At 35.9% G+C, this 17,508-nt stretch overlaps 3 protein-coding genes and 1 long non-coding RNA gene across 8 annotated transcripts; 2 read left to right on the top strand and 2 right to left on the bottom strand.

Moving 5' to 3' along the window:
- Positions 1 to 477: 477 nt before the first annotated feature.
- Positions 478 to 6,750, bottom strand: LOC100855139 (uncharacterized). 5 transcript variants are annotated; one of them, XR_009467530.1, is made up of 6 exons: positions 6,636 to 6,750; positions 6,380 to 6,456; positions 3,692 to 3,734; positions 2,308 to 2,430; positions 1,416 to 2,035; positions 478 to 846 (listed from the first exon to the last, which is right to left on the bottom strand). It is a non-coding gene; the product is annotated as an uncharacterized LOC100855139 (long non-coding RNA). The 5 variants fall into 5 exon arrangements; XR_009467529.1 differs by having other exon boundaries at positions 478 to 1,540; positions 1,914 to 2,035; XR_787170.3 differs by having other exon boundaries at positions 1,416 to 2,430.
- Positions 6,751 to 7,384: 634 nt separating this feature from the next.
- Positions 7,385 to 9,200, top strand: LOC100247830 (F-box protein At2g39490). Its single transcript, XM_002279504.5, has 4 exons — positions 7,385 to 7,499; positions 7,574 to 8,444; positions 8,528 to 8,704; positions 8,813 to 9,200. The coding sequence occupies exons 1-4, from the start codon at positions 7,453 to 7,455 to the stop codon at positions 9,125 to 9,127; spliced, it is 1,410 nt and encodes a 469-aa protein (XP_002279540.2). The 5' UTR covers positions 7,385 to 7,452; the 3' UTR covers positions 9,128 to 9,200.
- Positions 9,201 to 10,232: 1,032 nt separating this feature from the next.
- On the top strand, positions 10,233 to 12,087 carry LOC104881169 (F-box protein At2g39490-like). The gene is made up of 4 exons (XM_010660373.3): positions 10,233 to 10,335; positions 10,423 to 11,305; positions 11,400 to 11,594; positions 11,728 to 12,087. The coding sequence occupies exons 1-4, from the start codon at positions 10,283 to 10,285 to the stop codon at positions 12,085 to 12,087; spliced, it is 1,491 nt and encodes a 496-aa protein (XP_010658675.1). The 5' UTR covers positions 10,233 to 10,282.
- A 2,245-nt stretch (positions 12,088 to 14,332) lies between these two features.
- TIP1;1 (aquaporin-like) lies at positions 14,333 to 16,000 on the bottom strand. Its single transcript, NM_001280994.1, is given in 3 exon segments — positions 14,333 to 14,904; positions 15,493 to 15,743; positions 15,825 to 16,000. Coding segments are annotated over 3 exon segments (756 nt in total). The 5' UTR covers positions 15,958 to 16,000; the 3' UTR covers positions 14,333 to 14,532.
- Between the last annotated feature and the right edge of the window lie 1,508 nt (positions 16,001 to 17,508).

Raw genomic sequence — 17,508 nt, 5'->3', positions numbered from 1 at the left:
TGTTTTATTTGAAATGTAAAGCTAACAACTATATCTATGGAAAATGTGTCTATTTTTTTTCCCTATCAATACCATCAGAGATATTCCTATTGGCCAGAACAAAATAAAAAATTGCTCAAAAGTTCATCATTTCTTATCTGAGATTCTGTTCTTGTGGTGGTGTGTGATTGGAAACCAAAAAGATCATCTAGAGCTGTTGTCTTCCAATTATTTCAGAGCATCTTTGCAGAGAGGTACCCAATGTTCAGTTCTCCAAATAGACACACACACAACCAAGTGAATCCCAAACAATAATTTCTCAGCAAAGTGAAAGAAATGAAAAAGTTTAAAGCACTCAAGAGTAGAGATTTGTTTTCAATGAAAACTATCTATCCCCAATTGTGCACACAAAAGGATTTGCTTCACACTCTATCATATAAGCATCATTCAACATCATAACCCATCATAAAAGACAGGAAGAAAAATCAAGCTACTGGATTGAAACAAACAAGACCGATTTCAATTAGATCCACATTTACACAGTTACAATGAGGGAGAGATTTGAGAACATTATTTTGCATGTGAGAAATGTGGGGGAGGGGGTGGTAAGGTAAGTGAAGAACAAAACATAGTTCACTAATACAAAAGAGTCACAAAATCTATTCATGTTGTACTAGCTCAACACAAATGCACATTTTTTTCTTTCTTTATGAGTTTTTCCCCTGGGACATATCTGCTTTCTTCCAGAAATTTAATGAACTTCTCCTCAGCAGGAACCACCCACGCTGGGTTGGTCAAAATTTCAAAAGATGCCTCAGGCTCCACCTTTTTCTCTGAATGACTTGACCTCAACCATTTTCCTGCAATCTTCATGAGACTGGATCAGTAAATTTAGAAACTGAAAGCAAATGCATCAATTAAATTGGTATAAGTTTGACCTATTTTGATATCTGCACATTTTAAGGTTATCAGGGCATTTTAATGTTATCAGCCTAAAAACAATACCTTAATTATAATTAATTGCACATGCACATACCAAAGCTAATGCCTTGAGTTAAAATCACGAGACTTAATTTTAAATAAACATTTTCTTCCTTTTGCTGAAATTTTCATTCTCAATCATGCTGTTACATGCTACAGTCTTCAAATTCTTTTAAAGAATACGTACTTATAAAATATTAAATAACTAGCTCACACCAATAAGTTTCTCAATTAGATACATAAGTTTGATCAATCTCCAATGTGTTTAGGTATCAATTCATCTAATCCTCAAATATAAAGACATGGCTAAATTATCAAAGCATCCAATTTTCCTTTTGTTTTTTTTTTTCATAGCTTGGGTAAATGATTTGTTAAAACAACATAGCATATGCAATGTGAGTGCTTTGCTTGTTTTGAGATATCATTCAAAAGAGGAACAAATTAAGAAAGTATACTGTGGAACTTCCTGTATACTAGGAATGTGTTCCTCTTTTCTTTGATGGATGCTCCCATTGATAGCTCACAATCCATAACCCTCTACATGTATCACATATTTTGAAGCGCCAGAGCAACATTGATTCTAACACAAAAGAAATAACCCAACTTTATCAACTGCCTGAGAAATATATTGAAAAGATATGTCTGCCAATTTAATTCCTAAAATGCTGAAAAGAAAAGTATAGCACTACGAGGAGCTGATCTTTTATGACTTAAAATTGGGTTAATCTTCATAGCAATTTATAACCGACTAGGCTACATCAAGAGGCCTCCTACAGAGCAACAATACTTGTGCACTAATATTGGATAATTCTTGTAGAAGCTTCAATAAATTCCACTAAATTCAACAAAACTTTTATCCCAAATGCCTAAGGTGGAAGCCTCGAGTAATTCTACAACAATATCAAATAAATCAATGCAGTCAACAATAAGAACTTGTAATAGATGGTTAATACTTTGAATAATATTTATCTGCTGCAGCTCCCATAACAAGCCATTTTATATTATTCTGAGCAATGATTTCTACAATCCCTTTCTCAATATTTTCCATTTCAATCCACAGTTTATAAGGCCGCACCTGTAGAAATAAGCCACATAGTCAAATAATATTTGACAACATCTAATCATTTGGGTGAAAATTAGTCTTCTAGGAGGATCTCCAGGATGAAGTAAACATGGTTCAGAATTTTGAACTTTCCACTGTTTTTCTTTTGGACAAGTTACACTGTCTAAATAAACTTCAAAGTTCAAAACCAATGGAATAAGTATCAAAACTATGGACTCAATGCTAATGCAATGCACTTCAATTGTAACCAAATTAACAAGGAAAATAATGAGAAGAAATAATACCCCCATTTGGGCAAGAATAAGAAGGTATTGATTGAGAAGTTTCAACATATTTTTGCCTTTCATGTTCGTAGGAAGCCTTGACCGCCTGTTGTTTCAATTTGTTAGCTGAAACCTTTTTGTTCACTGCAAATAAAAGAAAAAATAATAGTTATTATCTTAAAAGTACAAAGAAATCTACCAAATAAGACCTATGCAATAAAGTCAACAAAAACTAAAGATTTTTTACCAAAAACTTATCATGTATTGCATGTTGAAACAACTAGTATCACTCAAGTAAATTAATTGGAATTAGATTAATGTATTAGCTCGTTTGATCATAAACACAAAAAAAAAAAAAAAAAAAAAAAACTAGTGGAATTGCAAATCCCGGATTAGCAAGCCTCTCCGATTTGAGAACAGAACAGGTCAAACAATTAGACAATAAACAACTTTATATCAACTATAATTTCCAGCAGAATGCTGCTGAAAGCTAAAGAACACTGGAATCAGAATGTTAATATCACTCAGATTTGACCAGAAGTCAACAAAATTGTTCTCTCACATCCCAATAAATGAGAAACGGGGTACAGGGAAAGAGAGAGCTCAAATGATAATATGATAATAAGCAAACTTAGCACACCACTTTTTGATTGAAAGCAAAGCAACATAAACAGAAACTTAGTATAGTGATTAAGTGAAAATTTTAACCATTGAGATGTATTAATCCTGGCAGTTGAATATCTTATTTATATAAAAAACTGATAAAGAATACTGTGGTAGGCTAGTAGCACTCTATGGGACACAGTAGATCCTCCTATTATCTGGTATATTTGTGAGCAGATTCCAAAAACTATGAACATTGCCAGTTACTCAAAACCTGAGACAGGTTCCCATGTTCAATATTTTAAATATATTATGTTGTACTACATATTAATGGATCAATTACACCAGTATAAAATACTGTAAGAATAGGGAACCATTAGTATCTAATTCGTTGTTTTTTATTTATTTTTTATTTTATGATAGGCATTCTTGATCAATTCGTTTATCAGTTGATAGAAAAAGTTGGAACTGATTTAAGGAAATGAATGACAACTCTACTAATAAGATGGCATAAAATTTAAGGTGTAATTCTGGTGGGTCATATCAGATTGAAAATCAATCCAAGCTCAATCTAAACATGAAGTTCATTTGTCTAAAACCCAACTCAACCGAAGTTGCCAAATCCAAGCCTCTTTTATGAACTCAGGTTTTAATCAATTGAAGTTGCAAGATACAATATCAGCGATCAGAGGGCCCTAGTTAAAGGTTCCAAATACTTCACATATTCAAATGTTCCAAAATATCTTGCTACAAGTATTAGAATTCAATTTCCAGGGATAAAATTAATCAATATGCAGCATACCTAGTCAATTTGATAGCTGGAAGTTTATTCATTTTCTGTTCTCCTGCAGTGAAATTACAAAGCATCGGCAATGTGAGACATTCACATAAGCATTAGAGAGGTTTCATCAATTTCTAAGTAAACATGCGGGAACAAGGCTGGCACAAGGGAGAACAAATAACCGCACTACTCACTGCATATGAGGTCTAGTCTGGTGGTAATTCATATCTGACCATCATTAGCAAGTGAAGGGGGGGCTTTTTTATTAATGACTTTTTTTATAAAATTGAAATCAATGTTGTATAAATAACTTTGCAAAATGTGAGTCCAAGGAAACCAAGAGTCCAACAAGGCAAAAAACAAAAAGTGCAATATATCTGAGTACTGAGAGGATAACTACAACAATATAACTGCATCTGATCCTCACTATCTTTAGATTTGATTCCATTATTTTTTAACTATGCTCTAATAGTTATATCCCCATTATCTCATATCCCATGTAATTTATAGTTGGTTATTCCATCGGAGACAAATGATGAATCTTCAAATAGACTTGGGAGAGAGTTTTTATATACTATAACTCTTCTAGTTATAAAGGATGTGTTTCCTATGCTATAACTCTTCTAGTTATAAAAGATATTTTTCCTACTAATTTCTATCATTGTCAAGAGAATTATTTTGCCCTCACAATTTGACACTGTTTGTGAGAATGACCATCAAAAAGCCATTTCCTATCAATATTGCAAAGCAACAAGGTTTTTTACATCGTCTTCTTCTAAACAACACTGTGAACAAAGTATTGACAATCCTTTCTTCACTAACTGCAATGGTGAAGAAAGTCGTTATTGCCCTAGGGGCTGATTCCCTGATAGCTTAAATGAACTTGGCATGTATACAACATTTCCACCTCTTCTTCCTCTGGACCTCTTACCACCCCTTTACTACCCTGGGTGCGTTCTCAAAACCCTCCTCATCCTCTTTCTTTCTGCCATGCCTCATTCTATGGCTGCACGACAACCTCTTCAACTCCTTTCAATCATCAGCATTCCTAATTCACTTTCCATAATCCTAATGCTTAGAACCCAATCAAATACAACCAAAGACACCATCTTCTCAATTTCAAGCACTTTCCAATGATTTCAAGTCAAACCCTGATTTGAAATCCAATAGCTCATACACTGATTTACGCCTCAAATGTGTGGAACCCTTACAGGGGTTTTGCCAAATTATTAGCTAGCACAGGCTATAGCCATACTCTTTTGTTTATATGGACCAAAACTCGCACCATCATCATTCCTTTTATCACAGCCCTGGATTTGCAATTATTCACAAAAAGTATTCCCAACAAATAAATTTGCTCATTTCTTGTTAACATGCTCTACATCAAATAGACTAGATTGTTTATTTGATAAAACTGTGAAGGAGTTTGCTTTGTTCTTGTTTCTCTTCCTCTATCTCTTCTTCATGCAATTTTTCAGCATGGTATTCAACCACTTTAAGCTTGTGGCACTTTAAGCTTATGTAGACTTTGTCAATTTATTCTTAATAATTTTCTCTTCCTCTATTTCTTCTTCATGCTATTTTTGGTATTCGGCCACTTTAAGCTTGCTTTGGTATTCAGCCACTTTAATATTATTATTATTTATTTTTCTAACTTTTTTTGTCCACGTCTCAATTTTTATCAGAAACTGATTATAATAACTTGTGATCATATTCCCTTCAGATCACAACTAGGGGCTATACAACCAAAGAAATTAAGAAGTTCTTATTACTCCAATTACAGGCATTGTATTGTCTAACATCAACTTCAGATGAAGTACAAAGGGAATTATAGTTTGAAATATAGTTCTGGACCTATTTCAATAGATGTTTTAACTGCTATGACCAGAAGCTTTATGCATATTCTTCATTACTCTATTTTTTCCTTTCAGAGACCTTATACCTTCTGAGAGGATGCATACCACAGATGATAATACATCATGTACTTAAACAGTCAACAAGTACCCATCTTGGATGACAGAGAAAAACAAGAATTTCAAAGATGCATAAAAACTTATAATAAGAACCAGCCTTCACTCCACTAGGCACATATCTACAATGCAAGAGACAAAAAAAAATAAAAGAATAAATGGCCGCTAAAAAACGCTAGGGTTTCAATATTAATGAATTCCAACACATTGAAGTAGCTGGAATAATCCAAAGAAACAAACAGGCTGTAATCCAAATGAAAAAAAATAAAAACAAAGTCTATTACAATTCTATAGTGCCGAAACTTTGTGAATTTAGCATCAATCTTGAATGAGTCTTCAAATTAAGCTCAAAACAAGCAAGTATTGCATAGGAAATGAGCACAAAAATCTTCAGCTCATCAAAGTAAATGAGGAATACCAATAATATTATAGAATATCAACATGAACCATACTGAAATATTGGCCGAAATATTGATATTGATTTGTCCAAATGTATGTTCAGTAAGATTTCAGAATTGACACTCATTGATATTGATGGTAAATAGGCGTATCAGCTTATCCTACGACCATGTAACCTATGCCTGGACAATCTAGTAAGTGGTGGCATAATTCAATTTTTTTTACACATGGAAGTTGTCAGTTACCTCTCATTAATAAGCCAGTCCATGTAATACCGCATCAATGATCCATAAAACCAGCGAGAAAAAAAGAAAGAAAGAAAGAAAGTTGAAGTACTCACCTGATCAGATTTTTTGAAGTAATCCGAAGAGCTTTGATGGCAACACCAATTAAACTACTTCCAGTTATATAAATTCCCTTAAAAATGCAGCAATAACGCAACCATCAAAACAACGATCCAACAAAAAAAAAAAAAAAAAAACAAATATAATGTATTAATTTAACCTAAACCTCCGCTGGTTCGACAAGAATGCAAAAATTTTAGTAGTTGTTTTCTTTTAGTGGATTTTACAAGGGAGGAAGGGAAGAGAAAGTACCAAGCGGCACCCAAGACGGAAACGCCGATGGCGGAGAAGGTGTAAGGTGAGATCTGAACCAGTGCGCGAGACCATGAGCTCGATGCACCCACCATTGATTCCGATCACCAATTTTCCCCGGATCTGATCTTCGTTTCAGAAATTAGGGTTTCTGGATCAAGTAATTTGGGAACAAAAAGGATATCACCTTTCCCGGTTTCCTCCCGTAGTCTCGTGTCTCTTCCTTCTGATTCGTTTCTCATTTACCAACACATCCACCTGATAAATTCTTCTCGTCCGCAGCATTATAACTTTTTTTTTGGGAACGTTAGGTTTTGGGCTGTTGATGTTTATCAACAAAATGGGAGACGAGAATGTTACAGAAATGAAAGAGGTTAGGTTTTACAGCATTTTGGGTTTCTGAGATTGAGAATGGGAGAGAACGGGAAAAGCAGTATATGAGAGAGATATTGGCTTTGTGGTTTTTCGGAGGGTTTTTTCTCTTCTGAATTTTCAGATGTGGAACGCTTAGCTGGCAAGGTGAAGGGTATTTTTGGCATTAAAATACATATAAGCTGAAAGTGCATGATTCTCCAAATATTTTCTAATTACATTATTAATTTTGAAATACGTAAAATTGGATTATCAAAATCATATATTTTCCACGCCGACCCAAAACCTAACTTTCCCAAGATTTTATTATCAAGGTGAGTTTCTCAGCAGATTAGCAGAACTTCCACCCATAGAAGCCGTTCAGTCTCATCCATAGTCCCTGAAAGAGGTGAGTCCAACATAGGGAAGAAGAACCAGAACAAAGTGAAGAAACAACAACAGCAGCATGGCGGAAGAAACAATTTCGATCCCCACAGTTGCAAATTCGAAAGGGTAATAAATCTACTCTGCTATTTTTCTTTCTCATTGATGAATTCTGATCATTCTGAATCCCTCTTCTGGAACAGGGATGCAATTGAAGAAAAAACGTCGGATGATTTAATTAGTGCCTTACCTGATGATATTCTGGGCCACATCATTTCCTCACTCCCTTTCGGATGTGCAGTGAGAGCCAGTCTCCTCTCAACCAGATGGAGAGGCCTTTGGAAAAAAGCACTCCAAACCACACAGAAAGATGGGTCTGTGGAAGAAATTTGTGGGGAAATTTGTTACCTCCTTGATGACGCACATCAACTTGGTCTATCAACAAGGAGGTATGAATTCGAATCTGAACTGGTACCGCTAAAGAACTGTAGGGGGCTTCGATTTAACTTTGGCCAGGGTAGTTTCCTCATAGCCACCATTGTGCCTAATGAGGCACTTCATCTGGATTTCCACACAGAAAGGGATGAATCTCCAAGTGAGATTGGTGGGCACTTGAAGACTTACCGGTGGTCTACTTCTGTTTTCACACATCCTCCATTAACATCAGTCTCTCCTTCTAACATGATCAGGACTCTCCATTTAATATCAGTGACTAATCTTACTAGTGAGGCAGTTTCCTCTACAATTTCAAAATTCCAGTCTCTTGAAAACTTGATAATCAAAGGGTGCCCTGGATTACATTCCTTACACATTGATGCCTCTGATCGCTTTTCGCACTTGATGATTTTTAATTGTCTCCATCTGAAGTTTCTCCGCATTAATGCTTCTAACCTTGATAAATTTCGATTTCGTGGGCTCTTTCCGAAGTTTACTTGTGCATCTTCTTTATGCCTGAAAGATGCCATGCTCGACTTTGAAGGAGGCCTAGCCTCTGATCCCTCGGGTTACTTGGAACTTGTGTCAGCCATAAAAAAAGTTCAAATTCTTACTCTACGTAGATGGACTTTTGAGGAGGTATGTTTTTTTGTACTTCCTCATCTCTTATGGTTTTTCAGCTTGTATGCTTCTGGTATTGACTGGTTTGGTCTTTTATGCAGCATATGCCAATCAAAATGTTTGGTTACCAAGAGATCAATCTGCACACTAGATTTTCTTCATGTTTAGATTATTTAGAAGAGTTATGGTGGATTGATAATTCCATGGATAAATATAACATTATTGTTCTGCTCTCCTTCCTCAAGATGTGTCCTTCTCTGGAAAATCTTTTCATAAGTGTGAGTTCTTTCAGACTAGATTTTCTACTTCTAACTTTCTAGTTGTGCACCCTAGATTCTGCTTCTCATCACAATGCTTTATATCTATCCTGCCTATACAATTTGCAGATTGATCCTACAGGCTACAGCGGCCGGAGCACAAGCAAACGCTTAAGTGAAGTTCCTCAGCATACAAGATTAAATCACCTTAAGTTCATTAAATTGGAAGGAGCGATGAAGGAGGAGGACAAGATTTCATTGGCAGAGAATTTACTTGAGGTAGTGACTACGGAGCCATTAGTCATAGCAAAATCACATGACAACCATTTATCCAAATTGGTAAAAGTCGGTCTGCAGGAAAATAAATTTCTTTACAAGTTTGTGAAAGTGGAAGAAGGATACAGTGGTGAGATATGCTCTAGGCATGTTCATATGGATTTGTAAATACCAATTTCTTCGCTTTGCAGAATCATTATGTGAATTTTATCTTGGTTGAATGTAATCTTTTTAAGATACACATATTCCTTCACTTTCCCCTATTCTCTCAGCAACCATGATGTGGGCACGACTAAAAAGTTTAAGGAAACTCTCAATGGATTGATTCACAATATTTAGGTTGAGGTGAATCCTTGGAAGATGCTCTATAAGTTCCATAATCTAGAAGAATTCGCCAAAGAGAACATGTTACAAATTGCGTGGATTGAATGGAGTTTTCTAAATTGGTGATGACCCAATTTTTGACTCATCAAGGAAATTGGTTGGTGCAATTAAAGCAATCTTCTAAAATTACTAAATTACCTTTCTTATCTATTATTATATTTTAATTTTCGAATTTTATGAGGAAGTAATAAATTACAAATTCTCTTGTTTCTTTTTTTACTTTGAGGTAGGCATGATTTTAGGAAATAATGGATTCAATTTTTAGAATCAGGATATTTTAGTTTCCTTTTTTAGCTATCTGTGATTCTAGAATATTTAGGGATTTTCTAACTCCAAATTCGTGGACCTCTTTATATTTAAATAACCATCAACTTATTGAAAAATAATACAAATTTCATTCATAATTTTGTGAGAGAAAATTCTTTTTGGTTCTTTTAGAACTCTTTGAACTTATAGGAAAGATTTTTCATGGCGTTCTTCTTCGACTTATCAATCAATCCTTCCATAATTGATCGTGACATCTTCATTATACCAAGTTTCTTGTTTCCATATAAGCAACCGGTCACGGTTTCATACAATTTTGTTTCTAGACGATCTTGGAGTCATTATTGATTCACAAGTTTCTCAATTTCATTGTGTGGATCGTATCAAACCAATCACAAGGAGAAATTATTAGTAGAAAACAAATAAATAAATAAATCTTTGGTAGCTCTCATGCTTCCAAAGACAAAATGAAGACTTGGTTTTCATCTACTATCAAATGATATTTCTAGCTCTCTTTTCCGAGCCGCATTAAATTAACTATGGGAAAGCTCCTTTGCCGTCTCAGAATTTGTTTTTTTCCCCTTTTTCACTAGCCTCCAATTCATGAACAGCTTATCTGCTAAATAGTTGAAATCACAACCTTGGAAGCCATGAAGTTTCATAGCTGAATCCAACATGGTGAAGAAGCAACATCAGAAGATTTTTGACTCAGACACTGAAAATGCTAAGTAATAAATCTACTCTATTCTTTTTATTTTGTCGTGATAAATTCTGGTGATTCTGAATTTCTCAAAGATTATCTGTGCATGGAACAGGGATGTGATTGAAGAAAACACCAATGATTTAATTAGCAAGTTACCCGACGAAGTACTCTGCTACATCATTTCATTTCTCCCTTTTGAATCTGCAGTACAGACCAGTTTCCTTTCAACCAGATGGAGAGGCCTCTGGAACACTGCACTGAGACTGGTTGTGCAATATGGAAGTGTAGAAGATATTGGTAGTGCAACAGTTGCCTTTGCTGATCATATTGATGAACCCCATCTATCAATATGGAGGTTGCTATATCACTCTAACCTCAAAATGTTGAGGAATTCAAGGAGGCTTCAATTTCATTTTGGCCAGGGCAGTATCCTCCTAGCTACCATTGTTGCAAATGAGATACTTCATCTGGATTTCTCTGAGGGAATGGATGAATTTTCAGGGGAGTTCGGTTGGCATTTCGAGACCGACAATCATTCTCACTGGCCAGGCTTTTCTTCTCTTTCCAAACATTCATTTCCTCCTTACATCTTTGTCAAGACTCTCCATTTAATATCGGTGACCTGTCTTACCAGTGAAGCAGTTTCCTCCATGGTTTCAAAGTGTCTCTTTCTTGAAAGCTTGACAATCAAAGAATGCCCTGGATTACAAACTTTGCTTATTCACACTGGTCATAACTTCCACCACTTGACAGTTTTCAACTGTCTCCAACTGATGTCTCTCTATATTAAGGCTCCTGGCCTTCAGAAATTTCGGTATGGTGGGCTACTTCCCAGGTTTAAATATGAATCTTCTTCCTGCCTGAAAGATGCCATGCTTGATTTTAGAGGAGGCCCCAGCTATGACCCCTTAAAGTACAAGGACTTGAAAGCTTCAGAAATTCTACCAGACATCACAAATGTTAGAATTCTTACACTATGTAGATGGACTTTTGAGGTATGTTTCATGGATTTTGAACTTCTATGCTTCTGCCTTGTTTCAAAAAAGCCCAAACCCATACTGGTTTTGATTGGTTTGGTTTTTTATTCAGCATATACAAATCAAGTTCTTGAATCACTTTCTGCCAGAAGCGTCAAGACCCTGCCCATCCAGAGCACATTGGCCCTTTCAACTCGGTGAATTAAGAGAATTATGGTGGATTGATAGCTCCATGGATAAACACAACATTGATGCTCTGCTTACCTTCCTGAAACTATGTCCTTCCTTGGAGAAACTCTTCATAAATGTGAGTTCCTTTGGACTTCAAGCTTTGGTTGAAGTTATAACTAAATGACGGACAAGCCTGATGAAGGCATAGTTTCGTCTTTGATACACCCCTCTGTTGACTCTAAAACACGGTTTCTTGTTCCCATATGCAGATTGATCCTAGAAGCAACTTCATCCCAAGCATAAGTCATAAACACTCAAGTCATGAAGTCGCTGAATATAAAAGATTGGATCATCTTAAAGTCATTAAAATGGAAGGAGTAATGAATGAGGAGGAGAAGATCATTTCATTGGCCGAGCATTTACTTGAAGTAGCGACCATGGAGCCACTAATCATAGCAAAATCACATGAGAATCGTTTGTGCAGACTGGTGAAGGTCCAGTTGAGTAACAGAAACTGTAAAAACGTGCCACCCCCATTCCAGGAAAAGAAGTATTGTTATCAGTTTGTGGAGGTAGAAGAAGGGTACAGTGATGAGCTATGTTTTAAACATCCCCATATGGATTTGTGAATGCAAACTTCTTTAACTTCACAGAATCAAAGGGGGTTTTTTTTGTATGTAACTATTGTGATCAAAGTGATAAGCTCTTGCAGTTTCATAATCATTTGTATTCATATTGAAGTTTGGTGGGAAGAGGGTTTTAGTGAGATTAAGAAGAAGAGAAGAAAGAAAGTTGATGGCAGGAGAAGAGTGGATGGGCTCAAAGCACTTGGGAGGTGACATCACTGGTTCTTTTGTGAACATATTTTGACTATTATTTTTATTACTTATTTCTTTTTTTTTTCCTAGTATTTAGCATAATAAGGTTAGGAAGCAAACCAGCTAACAAGTCAGGTTATAGAGTTGGGATGGGATAAGTAGAGGAGTAAGAAAGGGGATATTCGACAAAGGCTCTCAGTCCACCAGCTAATCCAGTATACCCTGTAATCCCATGAGCTATAGATTTGAATTCCAATTCCCTCCTTTTAGTCCCTGTGAATAGAGGATATAATAGTAAGCGAACAAGCTCAGCCTTTTGGCCTAGATCCAAAGTGGAAGGGCTATCAGTATAAAGTATAGAATAAGAAGATCTTTTAAGTCACTAGGGATAAAGAGAGGATAGGGTTAGTGTCTAAGATTAGGGGGGAGGTCCTCAATAGTGGTGACCCTTTCAATCTTCCACGGATGAATACATGTACCAAATGCTCATATGAGAAAGTTTACTCCTAGGCCTGGAACCTAGGGGGTTGCTCCGAGAAATCCTTTCTTTCTCATCCACTCATGCGGATTATAGGTGACCGTTACAAGAATGGCAAGGAAGTGAACAGTATCCAACGACATTTAGGGATGGATGTAGACCCATCGGGCAAGGATAATAATTCCGGTCCTAGAAACAGATTGTAAATTCATTAGCAATATGTCTACACTGGTTCAAATCTAGGTTGGCCCAATCATTCACCAATCCAACATGAAATGTTATAACTCATTTGTTGGTCAAAAATATTGGATACAAAGAAATAACAAAAGTCAAATTTTCTTATATTTACCTACTCTCATTTATTTGTTCTACTTATTTGTTTTGTTCCTACAAATTTTGATCTTGTTAATAATCTAGATTCATATTAGGATCTATAAGTTTAAAGTCTAAGGAAATGAAAAGAGTAAAAAAAAAAAAAAGACTTTGTTCATTGAAAGATTGATTATCGGTTGTTGAAAAAGTTATTGATTCCCGATGCTGAGCTACTATTGGTATAGTTTCCAATCCCAACTATGGTGCACAACAAAAGCTATGGTTAGACAAACGCCCCATTGTTCGTGGGTGAGGGGGAGGTAGACCTTCGGTGTCACCATGGGGAAATCCATATTTTCTCTTCAAAAGAGATAAATTTTTACTTTTATAATTTCCATATTAATATTTTTCTTATGATTTTTTTCAATGACATGGTCTTCTTAACCTCCACACTTTTGAATATTTTATTTTATAAAATGGTAATGATGACTTCCATAAAAAAATTAATCAGTGTTTTAGGGGGGGTTAAAAATATGATAAGAGAAAAGTTAATATTTAAAAATAATTAAAATAATTTTTATAAGAGAGAATTTAATATTTCGAAAGACCTAAATTTAGGGATTCAATAAATTACTATAGTTATAGCTCCATAGATAAATAAAGCATTGATGCCCGCTTCTTAGCTTCACAGTATCATCGTGCTAGTCCCTTCTGTATGAATCTACTACTCACCAAGCATATTTTCTACTTTGAGAGAAGCCATTGCAAATCCCAGATAGCGACGATTCAAACGTTTGGAAGAATTTGTCACTAAGTCACATGGGAAAAGATTTAACAATGACCTTACTTTTAGAGACTGTTTGTTAAGACCTTATTTTCAGTGGATCATGTGATGTTAAAAGTAAAAGATTTTCCAGCTATCATATTTAGTGGGAGCCAGATAGCTCAAGATTCCCAAGCATGAAAGAGCAGAGGCCATGGTACATCTTCTAAGTTTTTGTCAATAGTACTGTTTTTTTGCTGATAATAAAGACATTTTCAGTCACTGTTTTTTTACTTCCACTGAAGACTTTATATGTCGTCCTTCACATTGCCTTTGCCATTGAACTGGCTAGAAAATTGGGATTCAATGAAGGGTTTGAGCCTCTCAGACATGGGCTCACAACCCCTAAAATGATGGCTTCATTCCACCATGTCTTCTTTTATGGCCTCTTTTTTATTTAAGTTCCAAGGACATTAATGATTCATAAAAGCTTCCCAATTAAGTGATTGCAAACAAACCAGACAGTTCCACTGACACATCCAAGAAAAACTCTCAACAACTCCTACAAGATAGAAAGAAACACCAACAACAAACACCTAATAAGAGTACAAGAAATCTCAACCCCACCAGCCCAAAGAAAAGCCCATCAACTTTCCTAATTGCATTCCCTTATTTTTTTTCCCCTGAAATTCATAGCAAGCTCCTAATAATCCGTGGTGGGCAGTTGCTCATGTGTACTGTCAATGAAGATGAGATCGTAGATGATGGCGGCAATGGCGGCACCGATGAGAGGCCCGGCCCAGTAGACCCAGTGGTTGGCCCATGACCAGCTAACAACAGCAGGCCCAAATGACACTGCTGGGTTCATGGAAGCACCATCAAATGCACCACCAGCTAATATGTTGGCACCAACTATGAAACCAATTGCAATAGGTGCAATAATGCCCAAGTTCCCCTTCTTTGGATCCACTGCTGTGGCATACACTGTGTAAACCAGGCCGAAGGTCATCACAATCTCAAAAACCAGGGCGTTCCACACCGACACACCTGAGGATAGGGAGAATGCAGACGTTTCCTGCATCGAATCAAGCATAAATTTCAGTACAATTAGGCACCAAGTATGAGTTTGTAAGAGATGATTCATTTCAAATCAATAGTCAATAGTAGCGTGGGGGAAGGATCCAGAATCAAAAGTAGAGCCCATGAGCTAGTGGGCTGTGGGCTGGGCTAAAAAGTAATCCTTGACCAGGATGGCCCACTTGAGGATCATGTTGGATCGATGGAATCATTCCATTTTGTTGACTTTTGGAACTGGAAAGTCCAAGAAGAGACAGGAAAGCCTTGTATGGAGAGCAACAAGACAAAGAAAAAAGTGAATCGCTATCCCAAAAAGTGACTTTAAAAATACAAAAACCAAAACAGACTCCTCTGGAAAACACTTTCTCAAAGCAAAAATATTATTCCTTCGTCCTCGAGCTGTCTCCTTCCATTTCAATTTTAAATCATTACCCATTACCTATCACACAATAATGTATGTTAAGTTAAACTTAAATGCCATCCTCCATTAACGTATAGCAAATTGGTAATTTCCATATTTTAAAAAATATAAATAAAAATTATCAAACTGCAAATTTTGAAATATTCCATTGGTGTGTTTTCGTACCAATCCACCGGTGGAGAACTTAAGCAGCAAGCATGCAACGACAGATCCCAGCAGCTGGGCAATCCAATACAAAATGCCTCTCAACAACGTTATGTGTCCGCCAATAAAGGCTCCAAACGTCACGGCCGGGTTCACATGTCCGCCAGATATGTTCGCACCCACCGAAACGGCCACGAACAGAGCGAAGCCATGGGCTAGAGCAGCTGCCACCAGGCCCGCCGGTGTTGACGACCCACTATCCGTCAGCTTGTCTGCCAAAAAACACCACCCATTATTAATTTCTGGTTTTAAACCACAGTTTGAAAAAATGAAATAAAAATTTGAAATCTTACTAAAAGCCATGCCCGAGCCTTCCCCAGCAAAAACAAAGATGAGCATGGAGAAAAACTCTGCAAGGGCGGCTTTGAGGGCGTCGGGGTGGCTGGCCTCCCCCGGCGTCCCGATTGCGATTCTGTTAATCGGCATTTTTATTAAAGGCTTGCCCTTCTTCCTCCTCAAGCTCTAGGCCTTTGCGGATGGCCTTAGTTTGTACACTGGTTCTCCTCTTTGTATGGAGGCTTAGTGGCTCAGTAACACTTCAATTTATATATACCTAATATAACGGCTGAGGAACCGGTTCAGTCAGTTACCGGTGGCACAATATTCTCGAGTGCCACTACAGTCACTTTACAGCTAATGAACTGATTGCTGATTGGTCGGTTAATTGGCCACGTTTGTGGTGGTGATGGAGTCTAAGGGGCCTGCCAAATCGGCGATTTCGGGAACCGGATCGCCGACCTTCTGACGTGGCGGGTCCCCTAAACCGCATTATTGCTCTTCCACTTAAAACCCGTGGCCGCTAGAAGGTCGGCAAGTTTTTGGACTGATGGGGACGGACCGACCTTTGAATATTCAAATGCGTGGTAAGTTGGATCTCTACGAGCGCATGCGGTTTTGCGTGTCCCCGCTAATCACAAGGACCATGTGGGAGTTCGGGTTGATCGGGACCGTTGATTATGATTTAATTGTCTGGTTCATGGTAAGGTCGTGTGGGTGGTAGCAGGAAAGAAGGTGAGGCTTTTAAAGATAGAGAAAAAAAAAAAAAATCTTGCCCTTTACGGACTTATGGCTAGAAAATAGTCAAAGTTCCTAGTCATTAGAATTTAATTGTCCATGTAAAAATGGTGATTTTGTTCTCCTTGATTTAGGTATAAAATCTATTAATTCATTTTCCACGTGGAGATATTATCTTAGCTTTATATACATTTGAAAATAATAATAATAATAACAAGGCTTATTCAATTTATACAATATTTTTCAATTACAAAGATAAAAGAATGTTAAAGATGTCCAAAAAAAAAAAACTAATCAAAAATGAAAATGTCTGCCCTAGATTTATTGTCATTTTCTAACACAATCATGGGAGAAAGAAAATTTTTATTCTTTGTTATTTATTCGACAATTTTGTCTCCTCTAAGCACATGTGAAATATTATGTATTTATTCTTCATATCAATTTTTTTTTTTATATAACTCATTTTATAAATTAAAATAATTTGTTTATGAAATTAAAATTATTGTTCAAAAAAGAAAAGAATTTTAAATATATATATATATAATTACTTACTTCTTTCACCATAAATATTAAAATGTAATATAATTTTTTTTACGAATAAATATCAAAACACTGAATTATAATCTATTTTACTTTTTTTTTTCAAGATAATATGTATTAATTCATATAATATAAAAAAAATTATATTTTAAAATCAAATATGTATATTTTTTCTTAAAGAGTATCTCAAATTTTTAATTAATATAGATTTGTTTTCTTAAAAATGTTGTACAAATTTATATATTATTATAATATTAGATTTTTAAAAAAAGTTGTGAGAAAATATTTTTATGAGTTATTCTAATTCATAAAAATTTTATGAAATGGAGATATATTTATAAAAATAATATGATGTGGATCGAGATGAATTAAAAAGAAAATGGAATGAGTTCGACTCTAATCAAACCCTTTCTTTAATCCAAT

Source organism: Vitis vinifera, chromosome 13 (genome assembly GCF_030704535.1).
Source record: "Vitis vinifera cultivar Pinot Noir 40024 chromosome 13, ASM3070453v1".
In the NCBI taxonomy this organism is placed as follows: domain Eukaryota; kingdom Viridiplantae; phylum Streptophyta; class Magnoliopsida; order Vitales; family Vitaceae; genus Vitis; species Vitis vinifera.
Note: the sequence above shows the minus strand (reverse complement) of the source record. Positions and strands in the feature narration are given on the sequence as shown.

Coding starts and splice junctions, on each gene's coding strand:
- LOC100247830 (XM_002279504.5), top strand. CDS start 7,453: ATGGCGGAAGAAACAATTTCGATCCCCACAGTTGCAAATTCGAAAGG. Junction 8,445..8,527: donor GTAGATGGACTTTTGAGGAG/GTATGTTTTTTT, acceptor TCTTTTATGCAG/CATATGCCAATCAAAATGTT. Junction 8,705..8,812: donor TGGAAAATCTTTTCATAAGT/GTGAGTTCTTTC, acceptor TACAATTTGCAG/ATTGATCCTACAGGCTACAG.
- LOC104881169 (XM_010660373.3), top strand. CDS start 10,283: ATGGTGAAGAAGCAACATCAGAAGATTTTTGACTCAGACACTGAAAAT. Junction 10,336..10,422: donor TCAGACACTGAAAATGCTAA/GTAATAAATCTA, acceptor TGCATGGAACAG/GGATGTGATTGAAGAAAACA. Junction 11,306..11,399: donor TATGTAGATGGACTTTTGAG/GTATGTTTCATG, acceptor TTTTTTATTCAG/CATATACAAATCAAGTTCTT.